The sequence below is a fragment of the Xenopus tropicalis genome, chromosome 2, assembly GCF_000004195.4.
Source record: "Xenopus tropicalis strain Nigerian chromosome 2, UCB_Xtro_10.0, whole genome shotgun sequence".
Taxonomy (NCBI): domain Eukaryota; kingdom Metazoa; phylum Chordata; class Amphibia; order Anura; family Pipidae; genus Xenopus; species Xenopus tropicalis.
Genome location: NC_030678.2, coordinates 119488586 through 119505239, shown reverse-complemented (window position 1 = coordinate 119505239; position 16654 = coordinate 119488586). Strand labels below are relative to the sequence as shown.

General features: G+C 36.5%; 1 protein-coding gene across 1 annotated transcript; it reads right to left on the bottom strand.

Moving 5' to 3' along the window:
- Positions 1-3861: 3861 nt before the first annotated feature.
- LOC100498575 (ileal sodium/bile acid cotransporter) lies at positions 3862-16318 on the bottom strand. Its single transcript, XM_002933009.5, has 6 exons — positions 15327-16318; positions 13948-14066; positions 9386-9474; positions 7728-7903; positions 6934-7091; positions 3862-5349 (listed from the first exon to the last, which is right to left on the bottom strand). Exons 1-6 carry the CDS (start codon positions 15695-15697, stop codon positions 5234-5236), a joined length of 1029 nt encoding a protein of 342 aa, XP_002933055.2. The 5' UTR covers positions 15698-16318; the 3' UTR covers positions 3862-5233.
- Between the last annotated feature and the right edge of the window lie 336 nt (positions 16319-16654).

Here is a 16654-nt window from a genome sequence, read left to right as displayed (position 1 = left end):
CAAGAAGGCACATGTGCAGGCCCGTCTGAAGTTTGCCAATGAACACCTGAATGATTCTGTGAGTGACTGGGAGAAGGTGCTGTGGTCTGATGAGACCAAAATAGAGCTCTTTGGCATTAACTCAACTCGCTGTGTTTGGAGGAAGAAAAATGCTGCCTATGACCCCCAAAACACCGTCCCCACCATCAAGCATGGGGGTGGAAACATTTTGCTTTGGGGGTGTTTTTCTGCTAAGGGCACAGGACAACTTATTCGCATTAACGGGAAAATGGACGGAGCCATGTATCGTGAAATCCTGAACGACAACCTCCTTCCCTCTGCCAGGAAACTGAAAATGGGTCGTGGATGGGTGTTCCAGCACGACAATGACCCAAAACATACAGCAAAGGCAACAAAGGAGTGGCTCAAGAAGAAGCACATTAAGGTCATGGAGTGGCCTAGTCAGTCTCCGGACCTTAATCCAATAGAAACCTATGGAGGGAGCTCAAGCTTAGAGTTGCACAGAGACAGCCTCGAAACCTTTGGGATTTAGAGATGATCTGCCAAGAGGAGTGGGACCAACATTCCTCCTAAAATGTGCGCAAACTTGGTCATCAATTACAAGAAACGTTTGACCTCTGTGCTTGTAAACAAGGGTTTTTCCACTAAGTATTAAGTCTTTTTTTGTTAGAGGGTTCAAAAACTTATTTCACTCAATGAAATGCAAATCAGTTGCTATCTTTTATTTAAAGTTATTTTTTCGATTTTCCTTTTGATGTGCTATCTGCCACTGTTAAAATAAACCTACCATTGAAATGATACTGTTCTGAGACTTTTCATTTCTTTGTCATTGGACAAACTTACAAAATCAGTGAGGGGTCAAATAATTATTTCCTCCACTGTACATGGGAGTAGGAGAAACAATGGATTATCTGAAAGCAGTTCTGAGGTGTAGTGCTGGCTCCTTCTGAATGCTCAGAGTCAGGCACAATGCACTGAGATGGCTGCCTACACACCAATATTACAGCTTATATATATATATATATATATATATATATATGTGTGTACTGAGGTAAACTATCATCTTCTGAATCATTTTGTGATTATGATTAACGTGTGCTTTGTTTATCAACATTTTCATGTGCTAAAATATTTGGCATACTAAGTAATGAATTAAAATAGAACTTTCATTTTTTATTGTGATGGTGAATATTAAAGCAGATTTGTAATTTACTTTACAATTATGAAGCTTTACATATGTTTAATTTGCTAGCCTGAAGTTTCCTTGCAAGGCAACGTACAAGAGCTACTTCTGAAAGCCAAAGTGGTGCATGTAGTATTTCCACTGGAAATAATGTAAATGTAGAGGAGATTAATCATGGGCGACTAATCTCCACGTGTCCCATCACCAAAAGACCAGGATTTTGAATCCAGTTTGCTTTTCATTTTCCTATAAGTCTTATCACTTTATCATGTCTCCTAACTTGAAATCACTGGACATGTGCAAACAGGAGCATGAGAAAGGCCTTCATCCAAATAAAAAAGTGCAAGAGCTGTACAACAACAGAACAACAAGAACAGGCTGCCTATCTTGTGTTTGTAACTAGCTGGTAATGGTGGTTTTAAAATGGCATGTCATCAGAAATTATGGCGTTATATATGTGTGTGCTCAAAAAGCTGTCAGTACTCACTGGACTTAACTGAATTGATTTATTTGCACAAGAAGGAGAACTTTAATTAAAAATCAGCTTGCCTGACTACAGGTATCAGGCATAAAAGAACACAATAATGCACTCATCAGGTCATACAAAAGAGAAACAATACAAAGTTTTGGTAACAGAGTGACCTTCCTCAGGAGGAACAAAGACATTTGAATCTTAAGTAAAAGGACCAGTTTAGGTTAAAAGCAAACATTCTGCAAGTGTGTAATGTCGAAAAAATACATGTTATACAAGTCAAGCAGATAGAGCAGTAAGGCATTCAGCAAATTGTCAACTTTTTTTTTTGCAAGATTAGATGAACGTATCTTAGCAGAAGTCACCATATAAGGTTTTATGAACAGTAGAGACAGTGAATGCAACAATTTGATTGGTTGCCATGAGTTACTGACAATGGGCAAATTTGACCTTTGTTTATAAATAACCCCCAGTGTCTTAGAACCTTTGTTAGTAGAACTTGTGCAAGCTATTGTGGAACTACAACTCACTTTGCCACATTGTGTGGCCACCTAGACAACTTGTTAGATCGTCTGGACTAAAGCTGGCCATACATGTGGCGATCTGACGATGTTTCGTGCGACCATCGGTCGCACGAAACATCGTCAGATCCGCCACACACAGTCAGGGCTGAAACAGCAGATAAGGAGGTAGAAACAATCGGATTTCTACCTCCTGCCGATTCAGCCCTGACGGCAGATTTTGGTCAGGCGCCTTCTATGGCGCCCGATCAAAATTTTCTAACCTGCCTGATTGTCGAGTCGTCCGATATCAGCAGCTTCCTGCGATAACGGTCGACTCGCCGACATGCCATACATGCACCGAATATCGTACGAAACGAGGTTTCGTACGATAGTATCGGTGCGTGTATGGCCAGCTTTACTCAATCTCTGCAATGTGCATGACTGGCACATTGACATATGGTTTCCTGTACTACCTCTGTGTTATTTGAATGTTTTGACAATTCTGCCATCACCCCAAGAAGCTAATATCTAATGCATAGCACTTTCTGTTCAAAACACCCTGGACTCCAAACATTTTGCAGTCAGATTGCTTGCTTTTTCCTGAAGCACTTGGCACTCAAGCTGCTGTAGGCTCAAAAATATGGCAGTAGAAATTTTAAAACAAGATCAGTATACCCTTAGCATTTATTTCTTGGTTAACATAAGCAAAACACAATCATCTCCATGCAATCATTACATTTCTTTCTGCTCACCCCAACTTGTGCTTCACAACTTTTTATTTGTTTTGTTCCTTTCTAGTGCCGACACAGTTTCACAGCACTTTACAGAGATTGTTTATTGCAAAGTATGCCAGTTATTACTTTCATTCCCAGGGAGGTTTATTGGTTCTTAATTGGCAACTATTCCTCCACCCCACTTTGCATTTGTTTAATGGATATTAGGTAAATGTAATTAGTTTTTATTATTCCCCCCAGCTTTTATTGTAAAATGTATTTCATTTGAATTGAAAGTAGAACACTAAAGGCTTATGTTATCACATGTATACTGTATTGTACTGCCCCTACGCCTTTACTTTTCAGCAGGTCAGAGAATTTAATTCTGTATTGTGGCCTTGCAATTTTTATTATACATTACTGCACATTTTAAGTAAATTGCAATGTGGGTGAAATGGCAGCATGATACTGCTACAATGTTACAACATAATCTAAAAGTTCAGAATAATTTATCCTTTATAATGTTGTATAATATGGGTTTGGCAGGATGAGATGACCATAATGATAGGAGAAAGTGAAATTTTGCCCTTTGATTGTGTGTGCATTTTTTTTCTAGGTGTGCTTTATTGCTTTGGGATGTGCATCATTTAGTTCTAAGAAATGAAAGATTGGGAGACTGATAAATCTAGGTAAAATCCATCATTGCCAGATAATTCAGAACTTGGACTTTCTGTAGGATACTGGAAGGGGTAAATAGGCAACTTAGTTTCTGGCTTCAGTTACAGGTAAATGACCATTATTGATACAACTCATTGGCTGTATTTATTAAAGAAGAATATTGCATTACAGTAACTCTTGGATAGGCTCGAACTTCTGACACTTGCTTCTCAGCTGATGCCTGTCTTAAACCTAGCACATAACCTTTCCATTCTTAAATGTGCAAGACACCAATAGATTGCTTTAATGGTACAACAGGTTGCTCACACATGGTGTCAGGCAGAAAAATTACAAAATCTACTATGGTACTAACTAAACAGTAAAACACTCCTCCTTGCTTAGCAGCCCATGGACTGCCACTGCCCCTGCCCCACACACAAACATGCAAGTCTTTGTTACACACGGTTGGACATCACAATGGTGCAGTAGAACAGTTCTGCAGGCATTGCATTCCCTCTCATAAATGTTTTTTGCAAGTTCATGGTTTGATATATTGTTACTTTATTAGCTATCATGTATATACAGTATAGTCAAAAAGAAAACAAAGCTTGCCATAATACATAATAAACAATGGTGTCTAGTTACAGACATTATTAACATAATATATTATATTAGAAAGCACTTTAAATGGGTAAAATAAGGCTTTTATTAAAAATATGGGACACTAGAATAAAATAAAAAATAACTGGTTTGCTTAAATGCCTTTATTTAAATCTGTGCCTGTGATCAGTGACACCACAACAGTTGCTTTTAAAGTTAACTTTGGTGCATTTTGCAAAAGACATGAACCAACTAATGCAGCAGCTCCTTCTGCTTTCCTTCCATACACTGTTATTAAAGGCCCCCTTTCATTCAATTACTGCTTTGGAATTTGTCATTGGCGTAACTTATTTAGGGGAAGGTTTTTCAAAATGTGAGATTAGAGCTCCCACTTTCTATATTCATTCCAATTGGAGTTTTAAAAGCATATTTATCAAAGGGTGAAAGATAGAGCTCACCATTTGATTAATACACTTCTAACAATGCCACAGGAACAAATAGAAAGCTGGATATTTATTTTGTGGTCAGCTCTAATTTTACATTTTTATAAACAAACCCCTTAGTGTATAGGGACTCATGGCTACTAATAAAAGCAGCTTGTCTTTTGAGGTAACTGTATATGAGGTAACCGATTTAGGATGTGTCCCAACATTGCCACACTTCTTCCTTTACCCAGTAGCCCAATGCTGGACCCACTTATCTCTTAGTTCTGGAACAGCTCTCTTCTTGGATTGACCTTGTGTTGTGCCTCCCCTAGTAATAAGGGAACCAATGTGCATATTCACTGGGTAAACATAAGGCCCTTGACTTGGGGTGGCATTTGCAAGAGAAAGAAGTGATGCAAATAAGCCCAAAGTGAAGCAGGTTTTAGAGTGAAAATCTGTTTCTAGCTGACAAGATTATACAATGGCTTTATAAATGTAAAAAAGGTATTGCTGATGCACTTTTTACACATCTACATAAATATCAAAGTATTTAAAAACACTAGCACATAGTAAAATGCTTTATATTACACAGCCTCCTGGTTGGTTTTCTCTCTCTCACCATTTCAATTCACTTCTCTCTTATATTGTCCATTTGGCACCCAGGTTGGTATAATGCCATCTCACTTGGTTGTTTTCTCATCTAGATTAAATCCACTGTTTGTTACAGCATAGGGTGACTCAAGTGTGTTTTCTGGCTCTGGTTTTTTACCACAAGTCCTTAAATATATTCTGTAAACTGGGAACAAATTGAAATTTGTGAATAAAATGTAATTAAATGTACTCTTGTTTTGTGCATTGTTATTGCATTTGTATATTTCATGCAACAGTTGCTTTTTCTTTGCCATGCAAGTCTACAAGCACACACCACACACCCATTTACTGGTAATTTCAAATTAGTATTTTTGGCAGCAACAACTCAAGTTGCCAAAATTGTGCTTGCTCAGCACTCCATCTAAGAACATACTGTCAAATGGCAGCATATTAGTAATCATACATTGCTACCTTGGGCTCCTTGCCTCAGTTCCAGCTAGGGCACTGTCTGCAAAGAAACTGGATGTTCCTCCCAAGCCTGTGTGGGTGTAAGGCTCTGCTGGGGTTTGAACTTGGGACTTGCTGGTTGCTCTTCTTAACCACTGGTCCTGGAGAGCAGTCGGCAAGCATTCATTTCCCACTCATGCTTCTTTTTACCTTGATCCCAAGCCTAGTTATTTCACATCCTACTTCAACCATATTGGTGGGTTTAGGGTCAGCCAGTCAGGGCTGACCCAGCCTTTGTCACATTCTGTGCCTGAACATTGGCCTATGCAAATGAGCACTGATGATTGCTCCTAACTCTTGTTGCCTTTCCTGGCCTTCTTCTAAGCACTGCGGCTTGTCCCTAGCTTGGTTCCTGCTCTCGCTCTACCTCTCAATCTGCTCCTGTTCTTGTTCCTGTCCTGTTCTTGTTCTATCCTTGTTCTTTGCTCCAGTGCTGTTCTAGTCTTCACCTGCTCTGTCCTGTCCTAGTCTTCGCCTGCTCTGTCCTGCTCCTGTCCTAGTCATCATCTGTTCCATCCTGCTCCTGTCCTAGTCTTCGTCTGCCAAATCCTGCTCCTGCCCTGATCTTCATCCACTCCGTCCTGCTCTGTCCCAGCATCTTCGTCCACTACGTCTTCGCTCCTGACTGTCCCAGATCCTACATCCTCTCCGCCCTTCTCATCCTGTTCCTACATTCCTGTGTCTCCTGTTAGTACCTGCCTAGTCTGTTGGCACAGTATTACTCATCGCCTGAAGAACTCCTTCTCCTTAGCACACCCTACCATTTCCTTTACAATGGGTTTCATCGGGGTATTTTGGTTTACTTCCACTTCAAGAACAAGATGGCTAACTGGCTGGATTTGTATATAAGAGACACTTTAAATCTCTGTAAAGAGCTTCAGAATATGTTGGTTCTGTATAAATGAAGGATAATAATAAAAATGATAATCTGCACATCCTTTTGATGGCCAAAGCATTGCTATTTTTTGTAAAAATCATATTTTTGGATATTGTTGTAGGCTTGTTTCTTCATTCTTTGGAGTATGCAAAATATATCTAGGATTTTATTTATTTACTCTTGCATTCTGCTGTAAGAATATAGTGCCTGTGAATAGTACATCTAGAACTAACCTGAGAACCTTTTAAAATAATAATCTTAAAATAGGACACAACATAACATATGCTGCTGTTCAGGCATTCTTCATAAACCTATTTGCAAACATATATGCAAAAAGTGTTGACAAGACAGACTAATGATTTCATGCAATGAATGTTTTTACACTGGTTGATATTGCAAACTTACCTATTAAAAGTATAATTGCTATCAGAAGTTGGAAAATACTGTAGATAAGTGGGAATGTAAAAATAAGACCAAGCTGTTCTGGTGTAAATGAGAGCTGTACAATAGTGGAACAGAGCTGAGTGTTTTGCATCCCTGTTTCGAGAGCCACTGTGCGACATCTAAAGAACAAAAAGGAATTCTTTTAATTTTTCTGTTCTGACAAAGCTCAGTGTTGAACAATCTGTAATGCATTAACTAAACCAGTATTTGTGAAAAATAAGAAATGAGGCACTCTGACTTGTTTTGGGCATCCTGGGATCTCCCCCTTCTTATCACTCTGTATAGTGCAAAGTGGGCATTGTCATTGATTTGACTTTTTATCTTTCTCTTTTCATTTATGCATGACATTTGGAACCTAATCTGTAGTTTTTATGGGTATTTTTTTGACTTGATTATTCATCATTATTTTGTGCAGTGATATTCACCATAAAACTTATGCGTGTAGAAGTAGTGACTGACAACTGCAATTAACTTTAATTGGAATATTTATCATATGGAGAAGTTCCTTGACCAGTTGCTCCAAGAACAACTTTGGTCTGTGAAATAGTTTCTGCAGTTTTTCAGCCTTAGATAAATATTTCCAATTTTTACTCCTGTGAGAAGAGTTTCAACCTTCTATGTTGTATATTAAAAAGTACTAAGATGTGTTTCTAAGTCTGGAAATCTATAGATATATACTCCTGCATACTCTTTTATATAGATTTACATATAATTATATATTATTTATACTTTTAATTATATGCATCAGTACATACCTGCTTGGAGTCAAATTGGATATGTAAGCTAATGTAAACCCCACTGTATAGCCAATAGCAGGAAAAATAGTCCCCAATATCCACAACTTTGGATCAATTGTCCAGGACCCCCTGTAGAGAACTCCACCAATCACAGCTACAAGAACTATGAGAATGCCTCCCACAATAGAACCAACCTAAAAAACAAAATAACAGTTCTGAAATACTTTCTTTATTCCGGAAGATTTATTTATAAATTTAAAGCTTTTTTTTTAGGCATTACTTCTTGTATTTGTAAGTGGTTGTATTTTTGTATGTAATTACAAAATGTAATGTTTGTATGTTTTACATATGCTTAGGGGTGCTGTATCTACTGAATTTGATCTGATGCTATTAGTATTGATGGCTAGTTAACTCTACACGTGAAGGTTAACAAGGTCCAGGACCTGATCTTATTTACCCCAGGGTACTAAAAGAGCTCAGCTCTGTGTTTGCAAAACCACTTACCACTAACCACTTTACTCGATCTTCCAGATTTTTTGATGTCTGGCATGGTACAAAGAGGTTTGATAAATAGCTAATGTGGTGCCATTATTCAAATAGGGACTCAGTTCTCAGCCTGAAAACTATAGGCCTATTAGATCTACCTATGACATCTATGGTAATAAAGCCTTTTGAGGGAGTAATATGTGACAAAATACTGTTATACATTTCAAAGTACAGTACTGTGAGCTTGTGCCATCATGGTTTATATGCAATAGTGCAAGTGAATGTGATCTACTTAAACTTTGCTAAAGCATTTAATATAGTACCATTGAGGTTACTGATTAAATTAAGGATTATTGGCCTAGAACATAATATTTGTACTTGGAAAGAGAACTGGCTGAAGGATAGATTACAGAGGTTGGTGGTAAATGGAACATATTCTAATTGTACCAGTGTTGTTAGTGGAGTACCACCCACAGAGGTCTGCCTTGGTCATTTGCTTTTAATTTGTTTGTTTTTTTATTGACATTGAGGTTGGCATTGTTTTGTTTTTTTGCTGGTGATTAAAAATCTTGTAGAACTATAAGTTCCATTCAGGATGTTGCTGTTTTGTGGAGAGATTTCACTAAAATGGAGAACTGGGCAACAAATTCGCAAATGGTAAAAATAACATAAATGCTAGTTCTGCACTAAATGGTACTGCACTGGGGGAATTTTTAATTGAAAAGGAATGAGGGTTTTTTTAAAGGGGGTTTTTTTATGGTGTAATTTTTATTTTTAAATGGCACATAGCAAATAATTCACTCTACCATTGATAATTTTATTATTAAAATTTTCTTTGTTTTTTCTAGTTGTAATATTGGTGTGTAGGCAGCCTTCTCAGTGCATTATGCCAAGTCTGAGATTTTAGAAGGAGTCAGCGCTACACAATAGAACTGCTTTCAGATAACCTATAGTTTCTCCTACTCCATGTAACTGAAGGAGTCCCAAGCCCCACTTGGATTTTTACTTTTGAGTGCTATTCTGTGTCTATGTATTTATTAGAGAAATATATTTGTACAAGGCAATAAATATAACTTTGAATATTTTATACTACATTTTAGAATAGTATTTTAATTATAAACAGTTCATTAGTTACTGTAATGGACATTTAATTTGGCATAAACACAACAAATAATTAAAACTTACATTACCTTAAGTATTTTCTTAGCCTTTTCAGGCCACTTATAGTTAACAAACATCCCTACTGCAACAGGAACAACTAGAGTTGCCAAGGAAATCCCTAAAAGAGAAAGGAAAGACCTTAACAAAACTGTATTCTCAAAATGTATTCATGATGATATATGTAGTAAGAACTACATTTTGCAGCATCACCGACCATCAATAGCAATCCACTGAAATCTGGTTAACAGAAAATAATGTATATGACATAAAATATCTCTGTATTTCCCCCTCTATCCCAAACACTGGTCTTAAGTATTGACAATTGCTACTCATAGGGGCGTATTTATTATGCTGTGTAAAACTAATTCGCAGAAAAAACGGAGTAAAAAGCTGTGTAAAATAAATGGAAAAGATCGCCATCTGAACGCCGGATATTACGCCATTATTTCCCATAAGTTCCGGTGGAAGAAAAAACGCGTAAAACAATTATGTCTATTTTACGCCATTTTTACACGGCGAAGCCTGGCGATGTGTGGCGAATTTTCTTGCCGTTTTTTACACAGCATAATAAATATGCCCCTTAATTTTCTTGCCCTTTACTCAGCTAACTCCAAGTCCATTTTACCTGTCATATATTTTTCTTCTTTAGTTTTTCATCTATTGCCAACATTATTATCTGCAATATGGAAGCTGTTCATTTTTACTTATACTTTCTATTCCCTGTGCCTTTTCTGCATCCTCTTTCACCCTGCTGCTGCTATCTTCTCTTTTAACTCATTCAGTTATTTTTTTTTCCATATATTTAACTGTCTAATTTCTTCTTCTGTGTTTGTATAACCCAGGTCACTCTAGATTCCCAAACCATGGCAGTATACCCTATAGTAGTTGGTGTATCTGTGGGTCCTGTCTGAAGGTCAGGTCTGAAGAAGTGTATACTGCAGGAACAAGTTATTTTTGTATATCTGTATATTGGCTAAGTGGAAGAACTACTCAGACTAGCTATTGGCATTCAATTCTGTTTTCAGTTACCAACTAATAAGAATAGCATTTGACAACCTGTTTTAGTACTATAGTATCTTTGAGGAGGTAGAGTAAATGCAGAGTAAAGGCAACTGGCATCAATCCCCACCAATGGCTGTGTCACACAAGAGGGAAGTAGATGGTTGGTTAGATTAGTTGCTAGTATTACTGGAGATAGTTTACTATTTATTATTTGCTATTTATCTCCTCTGCTTTTCTGTACAGGTATGGGATGCTTTATCCGGAAGCCTGTTATCCAAAAAGCTCAGATTTCTGGGTCTCTCCTAGACTCCATTAATCAAATAATTCACATTTGTTCGAATGAGTTCCCTTTTCTCTGTAATAAAAACACAGTACATTGATCTCAACTATGATTTAATTAATGCTTATTGGAGGCAAAACAATTCTATTGGCTTGAAATTATTTTTTTTCTTCTTTTTTTAGGTTCTGAGCTTTCTGGATAACAGGTCCCATACCTGTACTTATATTGGTTCTGATTGCAGCTGATTCATTAGTACTTACAGTAGTTGTAGGGGCCAGTACTTTTAATTTTTCTACACTGCACAGAATATACAGTGTATAAAGCAGTCTCAAATTATGCATACTGCATAAGTAACATGGTATGGTTGAAATATGGTATAAATGTGCATTAATACCAGTGCAGATTTAGTATGATATTGCATGTACTTTCCTTTCCATTTATCGTTAGCCATATTATTGTAATGGTTTGTAGTGTTTCTCATGACTTTTTTTGAATTAATGGTTGTTGCAAAGTTGCTTAGTGTTACATTTTCTTTCATTATACAAAAAGTTTTTGGTTGGAAACCCCTTTAAAGTTATCCACTAAACTGGTAATACATTGCCCATGAAAATTTTCCAAAGCAATCTAATCAGTATGCCTGAAAGGGATCCTATTCCAAAAGCATTTAATTTACCGCATCCAATAGCCTTCAAATTGCATTAATCAGTTGTAATAATAAAACCCTTATTCTGTTTATCACCGAAACTTGATTTGTTTCACTGCATTTTACAAAGTCATTGCACGCTGCCCTCAGAAATAGCTACCTAAGTAACAGTGCTGAAGTATGTGATTACACTGCAGATTTTCAAGGAAATTTCATTTTAAAAGGATATTTTCCAAGTCAATAAGTTTACTAGAGTCAAGGAGCAAATTAAACAGTTAAGTATGAGTTGGTAAATATATTACAAGTGTAGACGCATCCAGTTATATTGCATACAAGTGAATTAATCCTACTATATATACATTATGAGACACATTATCTATATTACATTTTTTTAGCAGTTGCATGTCTATAACACAATTGAAACCATTCAAATTTTAAACAAAAGTAAGTTTGTTAGCTATGTATAAATATATAAGGGGTTTCATATAATAACCTCTCTAATGCTTTATTTACCAGTAGGTCTTTCCAACGGACACAAGGGCACCCACTCCGTTTAGAAGAAGGGAGGTTCCATTTAAATATTCGGAAAGGATTTTTTACTGTGAGAGCTGTGAGGTATTTGGAATTCCCTCCCCGAATCAGTCGTGCTGGCTGATACATTATATAGCTTTAAGAAGGGGTTGGATGGATTCTTAGCAAGTGAGGGAATACAGGCGTATGGGAGATAGCTCTTAGTACAAGTTAATCCAGGGACTGGTTTGATTGCCATCTTGGAGTCAGGAAGGAATTTTTTCCTTTTTTAGAGAGGCTTCAGATGGGGTTTTTTGCCTTTCTCTGTATCAACTAGAAGTAAGGCAGGTTATATATAGGCATTATGGTTGAAGGTGATGGACGTACATCTTTTTTCAACCCAACTTACTATGTATAAAGATCATATTATTTTAGAGTTAATGTCAGATTGTTTTTTGTTTGACCTAATGGACTGAGGAGAATTATTACTAGTGTTGCTACATAGACATGTTTATGTTTAACTATTCTGGTCTGTTATCATTTAGATTTTTTCTGTGGCACTTGCTAAACCAAAGCAATTTTTATCTGTTTGATGAAACCCTGTATGTGTGGGGAAATTGAAACAGCTGTTTATTAAGGTCTAGTACACTATAATGACCAATTAGCAGTTAACATTTTTGGTCTGGTACAGTCTGACTAGTGGAACCAAACATATGACTTGTTGTTAAGGGTTACTACACCTAGGCAGATTTCGCCCTTTTAGAAAATTCACCCACTGTTTTTCACTGGTCATTGGTCCATAAAGAACATTATTGTTAATTGATTCCACTGAAAGACAAATGAAGTGTGGTATGAGGGATCATATTTAGGATTGGCTGCTGGGGTAAGTGACACCCAAAAAATATGATTTTAAAGCGCAGAGTGAAGAAGAAGGCAAAACAATTAAAAAAACTTGAAAATAAAGGAAGACCATTTGAAAAGTTGAAAACAATAGGCTTTTCTATAGTAAACTAAAAGTTAAAGAGATACTGACATGAGAAATGAAACCCTCTTTAAATCTATCATAACCCTGTCTTTGACAAGTTTTATAATTTTGCCATGAAATTATTTGCCCAATGCTTTTACATTGCCTATCAGACATCCCATGTTCTTCTATGAGGAGGCTGCCATATTTGTGCAGCAGTAGGCTGTTAGCATTAGAAGCTACAACTGACAGGCTGAGAAGGGACAGTCACGTTAGCAAAACAGTCAGGTTTAGGAACTAACAATTACAATTACAGAAGCCGACCTATCAGTGAAAAATGATCAACACGACCTATAGGTAACTTTTTATGTAGATTCATAATTTAAAAAGTATTTTTTTTCATGTCAGTATCACTTTAAAGGAGAGTTTATTGGCAATAGATTAGCCACAATAGTGCAAACTAGGACTCTATATTTATTCTGTAGAATGCTTTGCCATGCCTGAGTAAACAGCTGTAGAAGCTCCCTTTGTTTGTTTAAGATAGCAGCTGCCATCTTAACTTGGACTGAGTTCATTGACTGCATCTCTCCTGCTGTCTGTATTTCTCGCTGTTAAGGGAAGGGGAGAGAAGGAGAGGGAGAAAGCTGGGCAGGCTCGTACCATGCCCTGAAAGGTTTGAGCTGAGAGAAGGATGTCTGACACAGAAGCTCATTTACACTGAATAGAAGAAATGGAAGGCAGAGCTTCTTTTTACAGAGGACTTTTTACAGAGCAGCAAATACAGGTATTTACATAGACCTTTCTGATAAAGCTTACTCAGTTTTAACCTTTCCTTCTCCTTTGATCTAAAGTAACCCACTCCTTGTAATAGACTTTAAAGTCCTTCATTCCTCTGCACCTCTTCACTTTTGTCTCCATACATTGCTGGGCAACTCTTTTTTTCAGATCCTTTCAGAGCCAATGTTTGTTCACTCCACCCACTGCTTTATATCACCTTAAAACTTTTAAATAACCTCTGGAATTTTGTGGAATCGCAAGTTTAAAATGACATTATCAGTTTATATTTTCTATCATTCTATCAATTGTATCTTGATTTCATTTACTACTACTACTACTATTCATCTTCTTGGGGAGTAGATAAATACTATGGGGACAGAAAGTATTGCAAACAATTATTTTGTTTATTACTTACCTATGCTGTCATAAGGAATTATTATGGCACTTGAATCAACCCATTTTTTGGTGTACAGAAAGAGACACAAAGGCATCATACCCAATGCAAGCAGTGTGGAACATGTTGTCATACTTAAACTGCAAATCAACCAGAGTAGATTTTGTTAAAAATATAAAGTGGTCCCCATATGTATTGTAAACATAGACATGAACATGTTCTGACATACAATATTATATATATTATTATATTATAATATAAAATAGTGTTTAATTAAATAATGCACTTTTTGTGGCAAATATGACTTTTCCTAGTGTGTTTTTTACTTTACTAAATCTCTAGTTTCAAATGGAGAATAAACTAAAAAGCAGATAAGGTGGAAGGTGGAAAGTTAAGGACAAAGTGGAATTGTGGGTTTTTTTTGCTTTGAAACTGCCCATAATTACTTACAAACTTACATGTAAATCTTACATTTTAGTACAGGTATGGGATCCCTTATCCGGAAATCCGTTATCCAGAAAGTTCCGAATTATGGAAAGCCCATCTCCCATAGACTCCATTATAAGCAAATAATTCAAATTTTTAAAAATTATTTCCTTTTTCTCTGTAATAATAAAACAGTATCTTGTAATTGATCCCAACTAGGATATAGTTAATCCTTATTGGAGGCAGAACAAGCCTATTGGGTTTATTGAATATTTAAATGATTTTAGCAGACTTAAGTTATGGAGATCCAAATTACGGAAAGATCCCTTATCCAGAAAACCCAGGTCCCAAGCATTCTGGATAACAGGTCCCACACCTGTACCAACACTAATATCAGAAAGAAATTCTAAAAATATAATACATTATCTCATAACTATTGCTGAAGTTTGTTTTTAAGAAATGTAGGGAAAATACACTGTACAGGAAGACAGTTTAAAAAGTAAAACTCAAAATAGCAAAACCACAAAAGTCACAGAAAAAAAAAATCTGTACATTTCCGCACTTTTTCAGTAGTATAATACTATTTTGTAAAGCCTGCCAAACATGATGCTATTTATTCAGGATAACCTGGTCATCAAAGGAACTGTGGAGTGTATTTTTTTACAAAAAACAGTGGGGATTAATCACTGACACTTTTCATGCAGAATGTGCATTTTTAATGAAGTAATGATAAATTCCGCTTATAAGTTGACTAACAGTGAGATCCCTTAAAACAAGGGAATCTTGTAGGCAGGTGGGAAACATTAATGTATCCATGTTTGTATTTGCATGCTGATAAAGACAAATGTCTTTACATTTTAAGTATAGCCTTTAGTAACATATTTAAGATAATAATGGTTAAATATATATTTTCTAATAATTTCATTATTTACAAAAAGAGTTTAAAAATAACTTATGCAAATGTTGTGCCTTACCTTAAATCCATATCTCCATCTATCCAGTATGTTAAGATATTGGAACCTGTTCCTCCCGGACAGCAGCCCATGATAAGAACCACCACAGCCTGAATAGGCAGAATGTTGAACGCAAGGGACAGTACAAAACCTGCTAGTGGCATTATTCCAAACTGACATAGAAATCCTACAACTATTCCCCAGGGGTGCCTTATATGACCCCAAAATTTTTGAAATTCCACACTGCAACCCAAGGAAAACATGACTAATGCCAATAAGGTTGTAATCACAGTACTAAGTGCGATATTCAGTATGTAATTAAAATTGTCAACAGGCTGCAGACAAGAGGTGCCACTGCAAATGGTGGCATTTGTAGGACAGGACTGCTCCATTGTAGGGTTTTTTTCCTTTGCTTGTGTGATGTTAGTAGATACCTTGTCGTGATATCATAGAGGTAGAAGTGTTCTATGCTTCTGTGTCGAGTTCCTTGGGAAAGAAAATGAATATTTTGGGGCTCCAAGCTCACCTGTATTTAAGTGACAAAAATCCAATAAAGATGAGATGCATTTTATGAGTTTATTCCCCTCTATGCTAGCCAACTGGCAGCACTGGAAGAACTAGTAAAGAAACAGGTGATAAAATTCCAAGAATACTACATTTTACTAGAAAAAAAAACTTTCAGCTTAATTATTTGTTAGACCTTTGCCAGTGTGGTTGTACACATAGACCTGAAATGTCTAAACGAGAAAGCCATAAATCTGTTCTGTTTTCTTTGGCAGCTTGTGCCTGATCTTCATTTGTCACATCTTTGGAACCATTTCTTTTTTATTTTTCTTTTCTATTTCCATATTACTAAATTCATTTTAGTGTTTAGTAGTTGCATAGTTTCAAGCCTCCTGTCTTAGTAGGATTAACAGAAAGATTTCTGAAGATGAGTAATAAAGGGGGTGAACCTTTATTAACATTAATAATTTGTATTAATTGACATTAATGACAAATATGAATACATATGCAGGATCAATGATTAAACCTTCTGATAGACTGTTAGTGAGCAATAACTTACATGCACACAAGTAATAATAGAATTAAATAGATTTACTTATCTTAGTATGATTATAGTTACAAGCATAGCCAGTTCTGCATCAATTCAGCACAATCGGGGAGCCCCACAACCTTTGGTGCAAGACCTTCAGGTTCCCAATAACCAAGCGATGATCCAAATGTCCCGGCACTCGTTCAGGAGTCCTAGGCGAAGCTGCTGAAACATGGTGGAGGCTCCATTTTATACCAGAGTTCTTAGCAAAACCCCCAACACCAAGTGCTGACTTGTGCAATATTATGTGCAAATT

Excerpts from the sequence above, each read along its gene's own strand:
- LOC100498575 (XM_002933009.5), bottom strand. The coding sequence starts at position 15,697 with ATGGAGCAGTCCTGTCCTACAAATGCCACCATTTGCAGTGGCACCTCT. Across the intron at positions 14,067-15,326 it reads GATGGAGATATGGATTTAAG|TTTAAGTATGACAACATGTT; the intron begins GTAAGGCACAAC and ends GTTGATTTGCAG. Across the intron at positions 7,092-7,727 it reads TCCAATTTGACTCCAAGCAG|ATGTCGCACAGTGGCTCTCG; the intron begins GTATGTACTGAT and ends TTTGTTCTTTAG.